Here is a 19,996-nt window from a genome sequence, read left to right as displayed (position 1 = left end):
TTTCAAAATACTTTCTATAATTTTAATATTATTATTTTATCCTCATTTTTTCATAGTATTTATCGTGTAGATAAAAGTATATATATCATAAGAGATACTTGATAAGGATGAGTTCCAGATTTATTCAATTAGAAAAAAAACAGCTTGGGATGTTTTAGTCAGTGTTTTGAGGCTTAAGGAGTTTTAGCCTTAATTAACAGGGTTGTAAATGAATTCAATATTAATAAATTTGATGTTGATTTAATAAAAATTATTTATATTTATTTAATATACATAAAATTAATTAAATAAATAAATTTAAATAATTCATCAAATTTAATGATTGATGTTTATGAATAAAGATTGTAAACTATTCATCATAAATAATTTATAAATTTTATAAATTATATTCGTCAATAAAATTTTTATTAATATGTTAAATAAATAAAAAAAATTTCAAAATGAACAAATAAATTCACTAACCAATTAAATAAGTAAAAATTTTAAACAATTATAACATCTCAACCAATCAAATTCAAAAATCTTAAAAACAATCAAATCAAACTTAAATAACCATTTTAACAATTTAATCCATTCAACTTGAACTGACTCGATTACTTTATTAAATAAATTTGAACAATACAAAATTAACTCGAATAACTCATTTACAATCCCTAATTTTAAGGAAAAAAAATTCTAGTATGGTAAGATGGATCGATTAGTTATAGAATTCTTTTATATTTTTTATTATTGGTGATTCAACTCCAAGACTCTTGAATGTAATCTCCTTTAGTTAATCTAAAAACCAAAATCTATCTTCCAATACAAGCAATAGAATTCAAACATGAAAAAGTTATGCAAGACAATCTATTGACAAGGATCTGAAGAAAACAAACAGAGAGAACACCACATGGAAGTTTTTGAATGACTCTAAAAACATTTGAATAATGTATTAACACCAAATTTTACTAATGAGACATTAAGGGTATTTAGTGCAGTAGCCCTGATATTAAAGATTAGGAAGCAAGTGTAGGTATGACATTATTAGCCATCCAAATTTTCCAAGTTAGCAGGTCTCAGGCCACTGCTGCCCATGGCAATATATTTAGTGGGTGATGAACAACAACTATTCAGTTCTAGTCGAACCTTTCTCGACATAATATCCACAACATATTATGTACAGGGGGAAAAACTACATAATTTTGCCTTTACAGGTTCTATCAGCTATGCAAACAATCCAACTAGTTCCAGCCTTCAAGCCCATCCTCTTGTTATCTATGGCCAGTGGTTCGAGTATACAACTTTGCATCGCAACTAAACCGAACAATCTTTCATTCTCAGGCTCTGCGCGACCCGGAGTCTTTATCGTCCACACAAAAAAGTGAGAAGTTCTGGAATTCATCGAGGCTGTTGGCTATCAAGCGACTGAGACTAAGGCTGTCGCTAAATATTAGTTCTTGGCCCTGAAACTTAGAGGAAGGCATGTCCAAGTCCAGTGGCCCTAAAGAGTCGGCCTATACAAATTAACGAGTAGAAAGCACATCAGATTACTTGTGTATAGGATATGTTTAGAAACCATCCATGAGTAAATGCTGACGAAAGAAAAAAAAATACCCAGTAAATATCTGCAAAACTAGTATCCTTGTCATGATAACCTCTGTCATCGGATGACTGAGCTTGACAAGATTCAACCTCTGACTTGAAAAGAGGTTCATCTCGAAAGCCCTGTCCATCAAAATCCTACCAACAAAGGAGCATTACAACTCTGTCAATATCTGAAGAGCAAACACTTCGTGTTTAGGAAAATAAAGAGCAGCAATCATCAAACCTTCAGAAAATTTGGAATTCCTGGTAGAGATTTAGAAGAATCCTGTTCGCCAGCCTCAGTGGAAGAGCTAGAGGCAAGATTCAATCTCTCATCTGGAACCATTTGAAAAGAAAATTGATCACGGGTATCTTCGGCATCCCAGATCGATGGTTGTGATGCCTTATTCAAAATGGGAGATAACTGATGGCCAGATATGTGGGCAGCAATGGCTGCATCAAATGAGTCACAACTAAAAGAGGCCAGATGAAGCAAAGGGCCAGTTGGTTCATCAGCGGAATTTATTCGTTCTGAATTAGCAGCCTTAGATGCTTCATTAAATAGATCTCCAACACTTATATTGGTTAGACTATCAGCCCATTCTCCAGCAGACAGAGAGACATAGTTTAGTTCAACATTGACCTGAAATACAGACAAATGAACGCCTTATATTTGCATTAAAACTGGAACAAACTGGCTCAAAAAGGGCTAGCAACTTAGAACATGGGAAGCAGTAGTACCGTGTCCTTCTTTTTCCGTTTACGTTCATCTTTTGCTATTCTAATAGAAGATGGTCCTGCATCAGCAGCAGGCTCAGAAAATCTATCCTCACAGTCAGTGCAATCCTGTTCTGGAACATCAGTAATTGGGGTTGCAACATCTTCCATTAAACCTTCTTGATTTTCTGTCATCGCAGAGGTAGTTTTAGCCATGAGTGACTTGCTGAGCATCAAACAAGGTCTGTATTCTCAAGTTAAATGTTTAAGGATAATACCATGTTGAGCATCTTCTAAGAGGTCACAATTTTCAGAAGATGAAGCTGTGTGAGATGATTGGATACCATTTGACCCATGTTCTAAAGTGGTGAACCAGCCATACCTTGACACAAGATATTAGTCAGAAAGATATTGAGTGACCAGTGTCAGTTATTCAAGTTTTGACTGAGAGTTTGTTGGTTTTTCTGATACCTTAGACGAAAAACAGCAGGACTGCCAACCATAGCATACACATCTGAAGTACTGATTGCAGTGTCTTTTACAGTCCACCTTTTGGAACTTGCTAACTCCTGCTTAACAGAGTAGGGAAGAAGTACGAGCTCTCCAGATGATATGCTAGAGTCACCCCACTTGCGGTTGAGATGTTCCATGACTGATGATATCCTTTTCCTAGCACTTAAAGTGAGCTCTAAATGTGGATTGTGTCCATCCTACATGCCAATGAACACATTATCATTATCATTAATTATTTCAGGCTCAATAAACTAACATCAGAAGAAACAAGCATGAAGTCAAAGCAAGACTTCTCATTCTTAAGCCTGATTAGACCAAGGTTGACCTGAGTGGTTTAGTGTTTGAACCAGTTGGCCAACATCTGCTAAACTTGACCATTATTCCCCAAACTCCATAGTCCATTATATCTTCTTCCCACTCCCATCCCCTATCTCCCTCTCAACACCCTCTCTATGGACACATATGACAAATAAATGCTTCACTCACAAGTGTTGCAAAGATGGAACAGGATATTATTGAATCTTAAAGCCAGCATGGACTTGAATGTACCTTTTCAAGAACACTTCGAGTATGATCATCAACAGGAAACAACTGTAACTTCAACTTGAAAGAAGGTTCAGTGGTTGCTTTGGTCATCTGGTCAGGGAAAATTCCTGTACGAATCAATGGACGTCATTTCAAGTTGTAGATGTTTCACTTATATGGATTACAAATTAAGAAGCATCGCAAACTTCTTAAATAAAGGATCAGTCAATCGATGGCCTTACCACCATCCATAATCTTATTGGATATTGCATCACTGGTTTCTCCATTAAAAGAAAATTTTATTTTATTGGTTGCTCGCTCCAATTGTTCAGCGGCATCAGCAACCAAAGAAACGCCTGCCATCGCAGCCTTTTCCCATCTTTTATATTCAGCAGAGGAAACAACACCTTATATACAAAAAGATATTTAATTTGCAACTCCAATTTGAGGGCATATAAACATGTCAACACAAACTGGTCCTGTGGCATTAGGAGAGGAGTTTTATATGTAATATCAAACAGGATCAAGAATAGTTCACCTGGCCTCCTTTTTTGCCTCTGTGGTTTCATAGATAAGTCCCGTTTGCAGTTCATGTTTGAATACATCTCAGTCTTCTGGAAGGCAGCCTTAGAAGCTGTTGATTTGTTAGTGTTCGCAGCTTCAACAGTTAGTAATTTGACTGGATAAATGTCATTCCCTGGTCCCTTAGTGAGAATCATGTTTGAAGAGGTATGAGAATAAACATCTTCAGGAAGTCTTTTTCTTCTAGTCTTGTTTCTGTCCTTTAGAAGTTGATTTTCCTACATAACAACTCATCCAATTTAAATTTCCGATAGCTGACCAGAAAGGAGAAAGTTGAAGCATAAAAGGCTTGGAAAATTGCACTGACCAAAGCTTCAATAAATATCTTAAACCTCCGAGGTTTCAAATGCAGTTTTGAGGCAGTGCAGCTGTGTTTTTCTAGTAAAGACCACCTACGATATAAAACAACCAATGTCAATATTTTTTGCAACATATAACTAGCTAGGCCATTTGAGAAGTGAACCTCTATTCAGACATCTATCTTAACAAGATTAAAGCTTCAGTTAAATTAACAAGAAGCATTTAGCTTATATCCCAAAGTGCCACCATCAAATTTAAACTAAACTAGCCTGGTTTACATATATTTCCTTAAGGCGCATGTAAACGATGCACTACCAATTTGATGTATCACAAGAACTAGCCCATATGTTACTCTAATAACCTATACAGTCATGTTCATATAATGACAAGGATGTTAATGTATGAAGCATGGTTATGGCAAAGAGAATAGAGATTTTCATTCAATATTCATCATAGGCAATAACAGAACAACTAGTGCAGTCAATGTTGATACAGTAGATCAATAGAAACATAATGAACAGTTACCATCGGAGCATTGCAGCATTAGTATCCTTTGAATTTTTAGCATCAAAAGAGAACCCAGGCCCTAGAAGCTTGTTCATTCGTCTCACAAGCCGATAATAATAATGCCTAACCTTTATATCAGACAATAAAATCATGTTAGAAAACTGAAAAAGTATAACAAACTAAACAATATAAATCAAGCATTTTGCATTTTCCCCATGAATACAATCAGAGGCAACTATCAACTTAAATGATTAGCAGCAAGGTATGATGCAGAAAGGAAATATATCCATCACATATAATTTTTAAAAAAAAACAAGAACCTCACATTTTTTTAATATATTACCAGTAATATGAAATTAATTAAATTTACAATGCCATGCCTGAAGCTACTTGGAAGAAAAATATGATAATATATTGAAAGAAAATTTTGATAATATATAACTTCTCATGTAAAGGTACATACTTGGTCTTTGTTTTTACTCTGAACACGGCAGGTGATCTTCTCAAAGTTCTATTTGTGAGAAACAAGATATCAAGTTAGCAAAAATTAGAGAAGTAGACTGTGTATAAAAAAAGCAAGTAGAAAAAGGTAAAACCTTGCCAACTTGTCGTAGTGCATTAAAAAAATTCTCCTCCTCTTGCCGGGTCCATGCATCCCATTGTCGTGTAGGTTTTTTAACTAAACATAGCCATCCAAATATGAATTATAATATTGACATTTCAAAAAGTCAGCTAATGTTGAAACACAATCTACAAAACAAAAGGATTGATGTACAAAAAATAAAATTATACCAGGATTCTGAGATCCAGTAGAAATTGAGGATGAAAGAAAGGTATTTTTTGCATCCTTTATCAACAAATTTTCTACTGGGAGAGTTTGATGTTCCATAACCAGGATGTTTGGTAAAACAAGAAACTCTCTGAAGTTCTCAAATCCTCAATCAGCTTCATCCACATCCATGGATCTAAACTCCTAAGAAAGCAGGTGCACTATAAATCTAAGTAAACATGTTAACAAAACAGAAAAAAAATAACAATCAACACTATAATACAAGAGGGAAAAGGGTAATTAAATAGTGATAGACACTAAAATACTAGTAAGTACATATTCTTGTAGTTTTGTTGATCTTGACTAAAAAAAATTGTAACATTGAAGAAAAATGAAATTGACAAGGGAGGTATTGATCTGGATTCCTTTCTGACCTTCCAACACCAAACCTTTTGATTGCTCGACTATCCAATCTACCCGATCTTAAGGTGTGGCATGACAACCCAAACAACAACTAAGGTAGTGTGTCAAAACTACTTCATGCAAACATAGAAAAGAGTCATAATCAGGAATATTTTCCATGCAAACATAGAAGCATGAGCACAAGTTTTGTTAGATTATTTGCTACTAGTTATCAAAGCATACTAGTTATTGGTACTTGAAAATTGAGATTGTTTGTTACTTGCAAATTTTTATTAGTGGTATGGGTACTTGGGTAGCATGAGCACAAGTTTTGTTAGATTATTTGTTGTTTCACTTGCTTATTCTTACTCCTCCAGCCGACATCAGAAAGTGTACATTCAAATTGATCAAGAAACCATAACATGGAACCAATATTAGAATTGATCAGTAAATGTGAACATGACTATAGGATGAACTTAAAAGTTCGATATAAATAAAAAAGATATACAAACTCAATGTTAATAAGAATAAAAGTATAATTACCTATGTCAGCCTTTTTCTAACAAATCAAAGTACAATGTGAATTTTTAATTGGATAACTACTATTTGGTATGATTAACTAACAAATATACAATCATCATTGTCAAGTCATGTTTATCACAACTATTTAGGATTAACTACATGAATCTTATCTCTTCATTGAACTATATGCAAGTTTATATCGTTAGTAATACTTAAATCAATTAAGTCATTTTTTATTACATTATAAATTACTTCTATGTATGATAAACTTACAGATATAACATAAAAACGCAAAGGAATATTAATATCAACTTGTGCAGAAACAGAATAACAAAAACAAATTAAATAGGCCAATAGAAGAAGAAGAAAGTTTCAATAGGAATACAAATTAAATGGTATATTCTCTCACAGACAATATTCTGGCCTATGTATCATCATACAAGAATGAGGACTATCCAAGTTGAAAAGAACTGACCAATGCATCATCATTATGATGTTAGATTGGGAAGAGATAGAAAAGTAACTAGCTGATCAGTAAAATATATTAACACAGCAAAATTTACTTTCGTTTCAATCAACAAGCCAATTTATTATGAGATCTATAGATTATTCTAGTTCCTTAACCCACAAAATCCCATTGTTTGTTCATGCAAAAGGAACACATATCTACGTTGAATTGTTTTGGTATGCATACATTGGAAGGTGTCACATTGTATTTCAAACAAACGATCTAATAGGTTGCAGTACTTCAACCACCAAAGGAAGCAATCTTACTGTCAGACGCTAGATTTTTACAATAGAACGACGTGAGTGGAGGGGAAAGAGAGATTGGGAATACAATTGTTTTCCTCTCGGGAACAGCACAGTCGAAATATAATTCGAACGCAAAACTAAGTCCTTGCTATACTGTTAGCATTAAAGAAAGAAAAAAAAGACTCCTTGCGGGATCATATTACCAAATGAGATCATCTGCGCAATATAACTGAACCCGCCAATACTCCTATAGCCTTGGAAGTTCGAGAAAAGATTGATTCGATTATGTGAAAGCAGCCATCGAGGATTGGTAAAGTAATCTATAGAGATATAATTGTTCATCCGCAAAAAGGCAGAATCAATCGCGAATCTTGAACGAAAAACAATGGAAAACAAAAAAGAAGTAGAGGCTCGGTGGGGCGTACCGGAGAGCGGCGGAGTGGGTGCGCGCAGACGGAGGCAGCGATCGGGAGGACCGAGGAAGACGGTAAGGATACGGGGAAGGTAAAGGGAGGTGTTCTAGGGCTAAATTGCACGGCAGTAGACGGGAAGGAGAGAGAAAAGAGTCGGTCAGAGAAAGAATCGAACTCAACTCAAATTGGTGGTGTTTAGGCTTAGGCCATTTTTGCTATGCATCCATGAGCCTGAGCTCGAGCTCGAGCTCGAGCCCGATTGATCCGTGCCTATATCGACTCGAGCTTCAACCTTAACATTATAAAATTATTCGATTATCTTCAGAAAAAGATGAAATCTGTCATCCCAGCGACTTCACACGGTCAGTCTCGACCATCTATAAGAAGTAAATCAAGAAGTTGTAATTGGTCATGACAGAGGAGGGAATTGTCTCGACTTCATCGAGATTCGACCCTTGTCCACTTCAACAATTATGCTCCATCGTAACCAACTCAATTATGCTCTGAGTGTAAAAAAAAAAAATCTAGGATATTGATGACGTTTAGATTCTTAAGTATGACTCATCATAAATATTTTTTTCTAATAACTGAGAAATTTAGGACATTGACGGTTTCGGACAAACAATCATGAGCACTTTCCGATTTACTTGGTGGACAAAATCTGATCAGAACTTAACACTTTAAAAAATTTTATGAATTTTTGAATTTTCACAAAGTCAAATCTTAATTTTAAATTTAAGTCGACCAAAATAAATCTTTAAATTAGTAATTATTTTAAAAGTTTACGGGGTATTTGATCGAGTCATGAGGGTAGTAAATGAGCGAAATCAAATTAAATTTTATATTGTTCTAATTTATTTGATAAGCTAACTGAGTTAAATTAAATCGAGATTAAAATTAATTAAGTTAGTTGTTCAAGTTTGACTTTATTTATAAAAAAAGCTTTGATTTAAGTTTGGCTTGAACTTGATTTATTTAAATATTATCGAACTCTCAATTCAAATTTATTTATTTATTTAAAATTTTTATATTTTTAAATTTATTTAATTAATTATTAAGGTTGATATTATAAACTTGTTTGTTCATTTTGAATTTTTCCTCATTTACAAGTTGGACAAGAGTTTTATTAATAAACATAATTCACAAACTATATTTATGAACATTTGATGAACGATATTCATGAATAATTTATAATCTTTATTTTTAAATATTAAGAAGTTCAACCATTTAAATTTTTTCATTTAGTTAAATGAGTTATTCAATCTTATTCATTTAGTTGAATGAGTTATTCAACCTTATTCAATTGATTTTGTGTATATTAAATAAATCTAAATAAATTTTTGCCCATGAAATAATAATGCATCAATAACTACGGCACAATATAAAGGTGATATCCCTTCAGTGAATAGTAGGTCAGAAAAAATGGATTATCTTGATGAGTCATCACAAACGCTTTTCAATTTATCTTAATGATAGATAAAAAATTTCTATAAAATCCATCATCCCAAAATTAATCAATATAAATTGGATATCTAATATTAACTTACCAAACTACCAAACTTACTCATTAATATTTATTCATTTTACAGTCCTACAAGTCTTTAGCTTTTATTGTTTAAATAAACATACTACCCGTCTCTTAAACTTTTCAAACTAACTCAAAAAAATATTTAATTCATGTTTAAAATTATTAAATTGGAGTCCAAGTCGAACATATCAAACCTATAATACTGTATTTAATTATTCATAAATCATCGAATTCAAATTTTATAATAGTTTTATCATGTTGTCCTCAACTTTAATTTGAATATACTTAAAAAATTCAAATATTCAAATTTTTTGAGCCATTTCAAACAGCTTGAACTAATCAAAATTATTTATATTTTCAAACTTTATATCAAATTTAAATGTCGCACATATTTTTTTGAATTCAGACTCAAAGGTCAATATTTTCATATTATTGAACCCCTAATCATGTATGGTCCTATGTTGTGCTAAGAGTGACTCACCAAATGATAAATCTTGTAAGTGCAGCTATAAATCTAAATTAGATTGCAACAATAAATCTAAAATAAAACTAGAAAAATGGGTCTGTAAAAAACATGTAGTGGTGAGTAGTTATAAACACAAGATGAGCTTTAAGGTGCATGAGTTCTGTTCTTAACTTTTCAGATGAACAAACAAACACAAATAAACACAAGATGGCCTTTTTCTCACTCCACATTTTCTAACAAAATCTATCCAGAAAATACATACAAAATTTAGACTGGAAAAAAGGAGTTAGTCAGGTCGCAATTTAGCTTCAAAGAGACTTCGTTGCCAAACTCCGCTTCCATGGTTCGGCGTCGTTACACACGACGAATGCAGGAAGCTGATAGAACCAGTGGCGTTTTCTGAGAGCTTGTGTGTTCTCTGAATCCTCTTATGTTAGATCTGATGCAAGTTGTGTCCAACTGATAGTTGTTCATTGGCGGAGGAGCGCCTGCGACGTTCTGAAATTAAAATGTGTTAGTCACTGATTCAGTGTTTTCCTTGTATGATACTGCATAGCGCCAATGGTAGATCGGTAAACCATGATAATTGAATTAACAAAATGAAATGAGTCCAGAGTTGAATGTCAGAATGGAGTGCTAGGAAGACACTCGAAACAAGTGATGTGATGCTATCATTCATAATTATGGTAACTGAATAGAATGTGCTTTGATCAGGACACAAAACAAAGAAGTAAACTAATATCTGAAGAGTTTATTGAACTTTACTCACTGGCTTTGGATTAGTTTTGTAAAATTGATGGAAATCCATCAAGCATCCAAACACTACTAAAGCAGAATTATGGTGCTTTCATTTATACTTCAGCAAAAGCTAGAATTATCAAATCAAGTTGGATCAAGTATCATACTCAAATCTCAAGTTCTAACTAATTTGTACATGAAACTCAGACTCATCGAATAGTCATTGGCTTATAACAAGGCCAGGTAAACACATTTCTTGCAGTGTATTTTAAAGGATTGTGGTTTTGGTGGATCTAACATACACGAGGTTCTATTTTAAACAAATTTATGCAATACTTTCTGTATTTGTAACAAATCTAATCTCCTTTTGACTTAAACATTGTATAACATTGTTTTGATGAAGCATCATATCATGTCATATGTTGATATTATAATTGTAAATATTATTTTCTCAAAAAAATTAAAGAACAATAGAATTTTATTTATTTAATAATGTTAGTAACTATGAATTGTTAGTTTACGACACGTTTATCAGATGGTCTAACACAGGTCAAAGTGGCATCTCGATGCCACGCTAAACTAATAGCTTAAATAATTAACTAAAAACTTATTATTGAAATTTGCATTGGCTAGAATTGTTACACAAATAAAAGCACACACAAGGACTTGTTGAAAATGACAGTTCATGCTGGACTTGTTAAAACCATAAAGGTCCATGCTAGATTTAGCATTAACCCTAAATAAAAAAGCAGCATAGGATCTTACATTGTTAGTGTGATCGATAAGACTGGCAAGAAGCTCATCGTTTACAGATACCCTCAGGATAGGCATTTGTCTCATAGATCCAGGAAATTTGTTGATTGTTGTCGACATTACACTTATTCTGCACACAGAGTTGCGACACATTACAAATTATTGTTTTGCTTGCATACAATCTCATGTGATTGAAGTAAGCCAAAAGAGGGAGAGAGAGAGAGAGAGGCACCTTACCTATTCTCAATGATTGAGATGTTATTTTTCACATAATGAAATAGATTAATGTTCTCTTCTAACTGCAATCTCAAGAATGTACAAAACTCAGCAACGTGCATTATGTCAGTAACCAAGAATCTCTTAAGATTTACTTTAAATTGGACCAGAAACCATCAAGAGTTTGCACATTACAAATTTAAGAAGAATAAAGAATAGATAATAAACAAATAGGAATCGCAAAGATCTGAACTTTTGCAGTCTAGGCCTCCATGATTACTTAGTTATCTAGACAATTAGAAACCTAGCTTCTAAAATATAACATGCATAATCACAAACTTGTAGATTATACAACCACTTAGCAAGTTACTAAGGGATCTAAACATAAAATCTCAAATGCCATCTACACTTTTTTATAACACTATCATTTCAGTGTCTTAATTAAATGATTAATTAAGCTACAATGGGTGAAAAATGCCCTTAATCAGTTGTTTACTTAGGCGGATGAGTAAGATGGAAGACAAGAGGGGGTATGCAAAGAAAATAATTCATAAGAAAATTTATTCCTTTAAATCCATCATTCAAGTAAACAAGCCACGGGGCTACATGTTACTCTCAGTTACAGGAATGGACTAATTATTCCACCAACTAATAATTGATGCGTTACTTGTAGAAAAATAATGAACAAATCAATTTCAAGTTAAAGGAACTCAAAGATTAACCTGCAGGGAATTTTAAATTTTCTCATAACAGAAAAGAAAGGAGCTCATGTTTTGCTTCTTGTAATATTAGTTTAAACATTCAAAATCTTATCAAGAAAACAAAATGTGACTCAAAGAATAGAATCATAGAAAAGCAACAAAAGGATAAGAAAACACACCGTGCCTCTGTCAATATTTTTTGCAATTTCATCCATAAGTTTATTATTTTCATCCAAAATATGCTCTAAAGAGGGAGCTGTAAGACAAGGAATAAACAAATAATTACAATACATGCAGAAGCAGAAAAGCATTGGCAAACTAACACAAAATAAACAACAAATAACACTAGTTACAAAGGGATCAAGGAAAACTAATAAAAAAAGGTATAGATACTGCACATTTGATTCAATGGAATAGTTAATCCATTCCCTATAAATTCTCATGGAATAAATATAAACTCTCATTAGAAAGGGTTAAAAATGAACTCAGGATACAAAAATTTCCATAAACTTGTTATTCTCTTATTATCCTTCTTTAACTATTCTTTACTCTCATTAAGGAATGCCCATTCCTACAGTATTCAATTCTTCAAATAATTTCTATTTCTACTCTATTCAATTTTCCAAGAAATCCATATTTTGAATGTGCAAAACAGACCCAAGTGGGATAGGCGGGCTAGACGGATCAGGCAGGTAAGGTAAGCATAGCAAACTAAGCCGAATTGGATAGACTGAACAAGTTGGCCAAGCGCGTGGATGCATTAGGCGAACTATTGTCTATTTAGGGATATTTTATCAACGTGGAGACTTATTACTCGTCTATTACTTATAAAATTGCTATCAACCAAACATAGAAATGAAAATGATCCATCTATTATACTACATGAACCAAACTAGGAAATATATATTCATACTACATTCCTTATCAATTCAATCCCCCATCAATTCCATTCTGTGAACCAAGCATAGCACCAGTGCATAACTAGTGGAAAGCCTGGAATGAGGCATAGAATATTTAAAGATGGCATAACAGGATAATCTAAATCCACCAGTATGCCAGAAAATTAAGAAACCTTTGTTGTTAATTGCTCATGCTGTTGTGCCACCAAGTTTTCCTCTTTTTTTTTGTTAAATATGGAACCTTAGTAATGAATATTTCTGAGTCATTACTTCAGCGAGCACAGGTGTTTCTTGGACTTGCATCCGATAAAGTTCAGCAAACTCACACCCATGTGCCTATCCCCTTTCTTTGTTTATAGTTGTGAAGCTAATGTGTCTCACTTGTTCCTTACTTACGATGTCCAAGGAGTTTGTGTGTATCATCTGAGGGTGTACTAAGTTCTAGCCTCTTCCAACCTTATTTGGCCTAGCTATGCTTGCCATATAGGGACTATAATATGTATTCTCACAATCTAGATGTGGCAGATTGGGTAGTATGTGTAACTTCGAATGATTGAACATTACTATAGATTCAAAAAAATAATATGAAATAATGATGGCGTCATTGGCACATAAACAAGCATCCTATAGTGTCAAACTTAAAAAAAAAACAAGTGCATCCAGTAGACGGTGGAAACTATCATGACAAGCATATCCACAAGTAATTCAAACTGAATAAGAAAGAGTCAAAAACTGCATCTCTTAGTATGTTGTGCAAAAATTTCAGGATATGACTCAGTGCCCCAAAACCAACCTTCAGATGCTATACCATCCTGGATCTGATTCCCGGTACGCAATTTAGGAGCCATGAAAATGTTGGCTGTTGAAGAAGGGCTGCCCATCTTATCCTAAAGTGTTAAAAAGAAAATTGATCAAAATCATATATTGTTGAAGGAACTAACAAGCTGGAACTCACTTAGGCAAGCAAACACGTTTATCAGCTTAATCACACTATCTTTCAAAGTCAGGAGATAAAGTGGAAGGCTTAAGTTGCCATAATTCTCTCATAATGTTTGTTCCTTTTTATGATAAAGATATTTTACCTAAAGGAATAACCACATTGCATATCTTTGTCATATAAACAAAGTGAGCATAGTATGGCAGTTGATCAGATACTCCACATTTTTGAGTAGTTTATACCACTACCAAACCCATTTATATGCTTGCTTTGGTGATGAACAAGTACTAAAAACCATGAGTATCCATAGGGACCTAACTTGAATGGGTAAAATATATAGGTATGTATGACTACCTGCAATTGTAAATAAACCTAAATGCAATCCGAACCCAATTATTAAGCATAATCGAGTACTTTAACCCAACTTAAACAAATCTGATACTTGGGAATATCAGATAATCAAGTATCCATTGCTATCCCTAGGTGGGCATTGGATGAAGCCTTTTTATTAAAAGATGATGAGAAATTTTGTAGGTAATTTCAAAAAAAAGGTTTAGAACTTGAATATTTAACACAAGTTCCTTATGCAAACAGAAAAGAAAAAGAAAAAACTCATTGGAAAATAATTATCAGATGAAAATAGCATATTGAAGAATTACCAGCATATCTTTTGTCTTTCTTGCTGCATAATATTCTTTCATCTTCTGCCTCTTTCCAGGTTCCTTGTGCTGCAAGGGAGACCAATGTGTTAATGAAGATATAAAAGAAAGCCAAAAGCTGCCATGTTATTTTTAAGCAATAAAAATAACTTGTTCTTTATCATATGGAATCTAAGTTGATACCACCATCATTGAGGATTCATCTATAAACTCAAGCTAGTGGGAAGTGCATTCGACTTTCATTTTATCCCTCTTATTAAGGCAGATGAGTAATTGGAACTAGCTTTGACCATTCTCTGAAAAGCATCTATTGATTTACTACCCAAATGAGCAAAGTTATGCCCCTTTGTTTGACCAGCCATCAGATGGAAGGACAATCAATCTCATTAGACAAAGGTGCAAGACTTGAATTAAAAGAAAAAAAAACTGGATCATCCTATCAACTTCAGGTTATTAGGAGAAGTGGCAAGCAATTCGTATTAGAATTGAACAACAAAAGTTTGAAAAGGGTACTCATAATGCAACTCCATGTCTGATAAAATAGAAGCTTATGCATCCAGGATTTTTGATGGGGTACGGTGGGTGTCCACAATGTCAGAACAAACAAACAAATCAATAAAAGGTGCATCACTGATCTTTTTAATGGGAATTTGAAATTACCCAATACAAAATTATCAAAAGAATGAAGGTATGTATCCCATTACGTCTCCATACCCTATCCCCTACCAAAACCATATTCCTGCATGAGTTTTAATAAATAAAGAACTAGACATATTAGTTCATCTTTTTTATAAGCCACTAGAATCTAGTATAAAAAACCTCCATTGGCCACAAGGCAACGCAATAGTTAGATGCATATACGCACCAAAAATGAAAATTTTTAATGAACATAAAGAAAAGAACCAAATCATATGTTTCTTGTGTTCACTATTATCTCTGTTTCGCCATATATGTGGACAGCAAATTAACTTGGGCACTAGGACACAATATTAGTAGTTCAAATTACAACCCTTATTGTTGCTCATAAATAAATTTTGTCACTGAAAAGGATGATTGAACTAACCTATATCAGAGATAGACAGACAACGCAAACTTTAACTGAATGGACGACCAATATAATCCATAAGTTGATTTATGTCAATATTTACTAGAGAAAAGGACAAACTAGTAAATCTAAAAATTGCGTGAAAGATTCACAACAACAACAAGCAGTAGTATCTTAACTATGGGGAAGCCAAGCATGGATCTTGTTTTTAAAAAAAACATATTGAAGACTAATCAACTTTAGTCATATGATGATGAATAATCGTGCAATTGCAATAATGAAACATGACAAGTCCACTGAAACAAATGATTAAACAGGTAAAACTCTTTCAATCATAAAAAAAAAAATGGATACATTTGTCAGCAGATGCAATTGACTGAGTTGTCAAGTCCAGTGGAAATATAAGTAAAAATTAAAGAAGATTTTGACATTAGATATAACCTCTCATTGAACAAGTGGAGCTACTTAAAATATATGTCACATGTGGCACGATAAAATGGTTAAGCAAGCAAGCATGTTGCTGGGCAGCTGGATCACATTTGTGCATCATAGTATGGAAACTAGAGATATATTAGAGTATATTACTCCACAAGCTAAATTCAACATGCAAGAAATGACAATTTGAATCTTGAATGAAAATAAGGCACAAACATCAAAATTGAGTTCTGATTTTAAAATAAAGATTAAAACCAATAGAGGCAGCAACTAGTACAGGAGCCTTAAGCAGGATGCAAGTTATAGAAAAAAATGCAATATTTGCTTGTATGTTGTCCAAGATATTAATTGGTTAAGAGCATATGAAATGAAGAGAGAAAAAAATAATACCATGTGGTTGTAAAAAGAAAATCAGGAAACCGAAGAAAAATTATATCAGATCACTGGGGAGAAGTGCAAAGGCAAAAGGTCATTTTTAGGAATTCAAGGTAGCTAAAGTTATGAGCACATGTAGAAACATAAACGCCAAACCAGAATTTTACATAAAAGTCATCAAAGTAAACAAGGAGCTTACTGTGATCCATTGGCACCTCAATGCTACATCTCTTATAGTCTTCTTAGGCAACATAGCAGATATCTTTGTGTACTTTCGTATTCCCATGAGATGAGAATATCTGTCTTTCACAAACATAATTAATATTGAAACATATAAATGAACAGCAAAAGCAATCAATATCACAATGATAGCCATAATGCACAAGATAAATCTATGATAAACAACAATTGAGCAAATTTTGAGAGATGGCATACGACGATTCAGCATGCACTCTCCCAAAATAAAGACTGAAAAGGTTGAAGAAAATTTTTCATTGAGAAACCAACATAGTACTTATATTAGTACATACTTGAAAAGACCTATGTGCAAAGTTTCAATTTCTTCTTGTGACCAAGATGCAGGCGAGCCTGACACATGTTCAAACCCTGGCACTGGTTCATGAAGAACAGATCCTGCAGAGTACTGAATGGAAGTCATTGCATCCATATGATTGATCAGGCCTGAACCAAGAGAATCAAACTGGCCAACGATGCTGTTGTTTCCACCCAAACTGCAGATGTCATCAGGAACCATGCCACTCAAGCTATTTATTGCACCTGACTGGAAAGAAACCATGAGAGGATGATGAAAAGATGAAGGCAGGTTTGCTTGGTAGGAACCCATGTTAGAATCAGCTGCCATCTCTACCAGCCGAACTCCAAAGCAACAACCTTTCACACTTTATGATCTTATCATAACATACTCCACGTTACACAACTTGAATACATCTCAAATTACTACTCTTCATTGTTTTTTGAAGAGTCTGAGAAATCAAGCTTAAAGTAGAACAAAATTCCAACTGGAGGAGCTCAACTATGGTTGATCAGAGTGGAATGACCCATAGACACAAGGATAAATGTTCTTTCCTGCAGAAGAACAGAGCAAAGAGTCAGTGAATTTCAAACAAGGAAGTTATGAACCAAGAGACTTAGCTCAACCGGCGCAAAAATACAAAGACTATTCTCAAAAGGTCACGTTCTTCCTTATATCAAAACACATGAGAACGTCGAGGAGGAAAAAAAAATGTATTTTCATTTTTTTTTACGTGAATAAAACCATAGCCTTGACAAACCCCACGACTAAATGCCCGAATTACAAACGATTCAGCAAAGGCCTCATTTAAGTCGAGAAAATTGCAGCAAAAGAAAAGGAAGCGATTAAGAGCTAAACACAAAACATGGAAAATAGGAAACTCTTGAAGAATCACCTGCCTTCGGCATCCTCCTCCTCCAAAGGGAAGGGGGGTTCAGGAGAGCGGATGCTTAGCAAGATTCCAGCTTTTGATGCTTCACCGCACCGCCAGTGCTTAAATTTTTCCTTCCACAATGGGAAATCAGAGGAAAGGCGCTTCCTTTCCAAGCACCACGATCGACAAAAATGGATTCCTAGAGCTTGAAAACGCCGATATGAATCTCGGTAATGGAATCAGATGCCGATACCGCCTCCTCTCACGGCCACCACCCTTTTCTCTTCGCCCCTTTGACCTCGATTCTCTTATCAATCACTGCCAACCAAAAAGGGGAATTCCCACTCGCCTGCTCTCCCGACGTCGATCGCCCTCCCCTTTCCTCCTCGAAAGATTAGACTTTGGGAAGCAATAGGGGTTAGTGCCCTCCCGTTCCACTCCGCCTCCCTTGACATTGTTTAGTTGTCGCAGAGGGACCCAATCACCCCTGCGACAGAGGTTAATCACGGGACTGCCATTTCGCGGCAAGGATCCTCGCGGTCGATGGGGACTGCCGCGCGATGTCGGCGGTTGGATCGCAGATTCGTCCCGGCGAGTTGGCGGCGATACCTCGACACGTGGATCCGGCGATGGAGGAGATAGATGGCACGACCTCGTGTTTGAGCCCAAAGGGAAGCAGCGGATTGCCATTGTGGTCTCAATCCAAGTCCGCACCCCAAGATCTTTCCCTTTCCCCCAAGAAATCGGCAGCTATTTTCAGATAGCACCTCGCATTTTTTGATCTTGCGTAGATCGAATTTTCAGAATAACCCTAGTTCACATAAAATTATAATTACTTTTAATATATATTTTAATAATTTTTAAACCAAAATGTACGTCCATATTATAAACTAATTTTTAAAAAGAAATATAGGGGTATATGAAATTATTTTAAAAAGATATATATAAAAAAATTCATGTTTTTTTCTAAATCTAACATTCACAATATATTAAAAATAAAAAAAATAGTATAAATTATATGAATAAATAAAATTTTAATATAAATTATACGAATAACACCGTTAATAAACTGAGCTAGATTAAAAGCTTAAATAATTTTTATGAATAAACTTGAATTAAGTAAATTGATGATAAATAAAAAATTTTCTTGTAATTTTATAGATTACTTCAACAAAGTGCATACAAATTAAAACTAAGTAAAATGAGTATATATATATATATATATATATAATATGAGAATGTTATCCTGTGCGACACATCCGTGCGTGACGCCCTGATCCACCACCGCTGCCGCCGCCCCCGCTGCCCCGCCGGCTATCGCCGACGGCCACCTCGGACACAATCGATGCGCCGATCACCAGCGCTCCGTCCGACGACGGATTCCGATCAGATAGTGGTCGGAATCCGACGAATTTGGCTAGAAACATGCTGGCAGTGGCGCACGTCGGATTCCGACCAAATCGCGATCGAATTCCAATCAAATCGCGGCCGAAGACCGGCCACGCCGATCCTTCCTCGATCGGTCTCCGACCGCGATTTGATCGAAATCCGACATCCGACACTGCCGGCCGCGTTTTCGAGCAAATTCGTCAGATTCCGACTACTATCCGATCGGAATCCACCGTCGGACAAAGCGTCGACGAGCGACACGTCGATCGCGCCCGAGGCGGCGGCCGACAGCGGCGGTGGGTCGGAGATGTCACGCACGGGTCGTGCGGGATAAATCGCGCGGCATGATGGCATTTCTCTATATATATATATACCTAATTTATCAGCTCATCAAGCAATATGAGCAAAGTGCAAAGCACAAATAAAATAAATAAATAAAAGTACACAACACTGAAGACAATCAAATAAAAAGAAGGAAGAAAAAAACAAAGTAGCATGTAGAAGAAGAAATGGACAGTGACAAAGCAGGAGAAAAAGGAAGGGATAGAGACAACTTACAGCAAAGGAAGCAAAGTGGAGTTGGGTGGCCACAAGCAGTAGGAGCACAATTGCAGACTCATCTTCCATGTTGCACCACAAGCAGCCAAGGCCACATTCCTTGGCTGGACTCTGAAGATCTTTTAAAAGTTCCCTTTCGATGCATTCAGCGCGCACTCAACGCCAGAAAGGACTCCGCAGATTCTCGCAAAAGTGAGCAAAAAACATAAGTGAATCCACTGCTTGATCATGACGTACAAGAAGTGAACACCACAATGTAGTCAAATTTGCTGGAGTGTGAGCAAAAATGGAGAGCCAGAAAGAAGCCACAAACTACCAGTTCAGA

General features: G+C 34.9%; 2 protein-coding genes across 5 annotated transcripts; both read right to left on the bottom strand.

The window, feature by feature from the left end:
* Positions 1-988: 988 nt before the first annotated feature.
* Positions 989-7,702, bottom strand: LOC141827318 (TSL-kinase interacting protein 1). Of its 2 annotated transcripts, XM_074714539.1 has the most exons (16): positions 7,579-7,693; positions 7,357-7,473; positions 5,500-5,680; positions 5,304-5,386; positions 5,171-5,218; positions 4,726-4,835; positions 4,208-4,292; positions 3,857-4,118; positions 3,561-3,725; positions 3,343-3,446; positions 2,752-2,990; positions 2,559-2,662; positions 2,305-2,468; positions 1,808-2,206; positions 1,594-1,719; positions 989-1,493 (listed from the first exon to the last, which is right to left on the bottom strand). In XM_074714539.1, the coding sequence occupies exons 3-16, from the start codon at positions 5,594-5,596 to the stop codon at positions 1,317-1,319; spliced, it is 2,163 nt and encodes a 720-aa protein (XP_074570640.1). In that variant the 5' UTR covers positions 5,597-5,680; positions 7,357-7,473; positions 7,579-7,693; the 3' UTR covers positions 989-1,316. The 2 variants fall into 2 exon arrangements, with proteins under 2 accessions (XP_074570640.1, XP_074570639.1); XM_074714538.1 differs by lacking the exon at positions 7,357-7,473 and having other exon boundaries at positions 7,579-7,702.
* A 1,977-nt stretch (positions 7,703-9,679) lies between these two features.
* LOC141827797 (uncharacterized) lies at positions 9,680-19,733 on the bottom strand. Of its 3 annotated transcripts, none has more exons than XM_074715125.1 (9): positions 19,672-19,733; positions 16,849-17,404; positions 16,518-16,617; positions 14,464-14,532; positions 13,661-13,754; positions 12,148-12,224; positions 11,289-11,350; positions 11,064-11,181; positions 9,680-10,058 (listed from the first exon to the last, which is right to left on the bottom strand). In XM_074715125.1, the coding sequence occupies exons 2-9, from the start codon at positions 17,178-17,180 to the stop codon at positions 9,915-9,917; spliced, it is 996 nt and encodes a 331-aa protein (XP_074571226.1). In that variant the 5' UTR covers positions 17,181-17,404; positions 19,672-19,733; the 3' UTR covers positions 9,680-9,914. The 3 variants fall into 3 exon arrangements, with proteins under 3 accessions (XP_074571226.1, XP_074571223.1, XP_074571225.1); XM_074715122.1 differs by lacking the exon at positions 19,672-19,733 and adding an exon at positions 17,746-18,140; XM_074715124.1 differs by lacking the exon at positions 19,672-19,733 and adding an exon at positions 17,750-18,140.
* Positions 19,734-19,996: the final 263 nt, after the last annotated feature.

Source organism: Curcuma longa, chromosome 4, assembly GCF_044706935.1.
Source record: "Curcuma longa cultivar G26 ecotype Majalengka, Jawa Barat chromosome 4, ITB_CL_G26_1.1, whole genome shotgun sequence".
Taxonomy (NCBI): Eukaryota; Viridiplantae; Streptophyta; class Magnoliopsida; order Zingiberales; family Zingiberaceae; genus Curcuma; species Curcuma longa.
Note: the sequence above shows the minus strand (reverse complement) of the source record. Positions and strands in the feature narration are given on the sequence as shown.

Coding starts and splice junctions, on each gene's coding strand:
- LOC141827318 (XM_074714538.1), bottom strand. CDS start 5,596: ATGGAACATCAAACTCTCCCAGTAGAAAATTTGTTGATAAAGGATGCA. Junction 4,119..4,207: donor AGATATTTATTGAAGCTTTG/GTCAGTGCAATT, acceptor GTTGTTATGTAG/GAAAATCAACTTCTAAAGGA. Junction 3,726..3,856: donor GAGGCAAAAAAGGAGGCCAG/GTGAACTATTCT, acceptor TTTGTATATAAG/GTGTTGTTTCCTCTGCTGAA.
- LOC141827797 (XM_074715125.1), bottom strand. CDS start 17,180: ATGGCAGCTGATTCTAACATGGGTTCCTACCAAGCAAACCTGCCTTCA. Junction 11,351..12,147: donor AAAATATTGACAGAGGCACG/GTGTGTTTTCTT, acceptor TTGAGATTGCAG/TTAGAAGAGAACATTAATCT. Junction 10,059..11,063: donor TTATCGATCACACTAACAAT/GTAAGATCCTAT, acceptor TTTTAATTTCAG/AACGTCGCAGGCGCTCCTCC.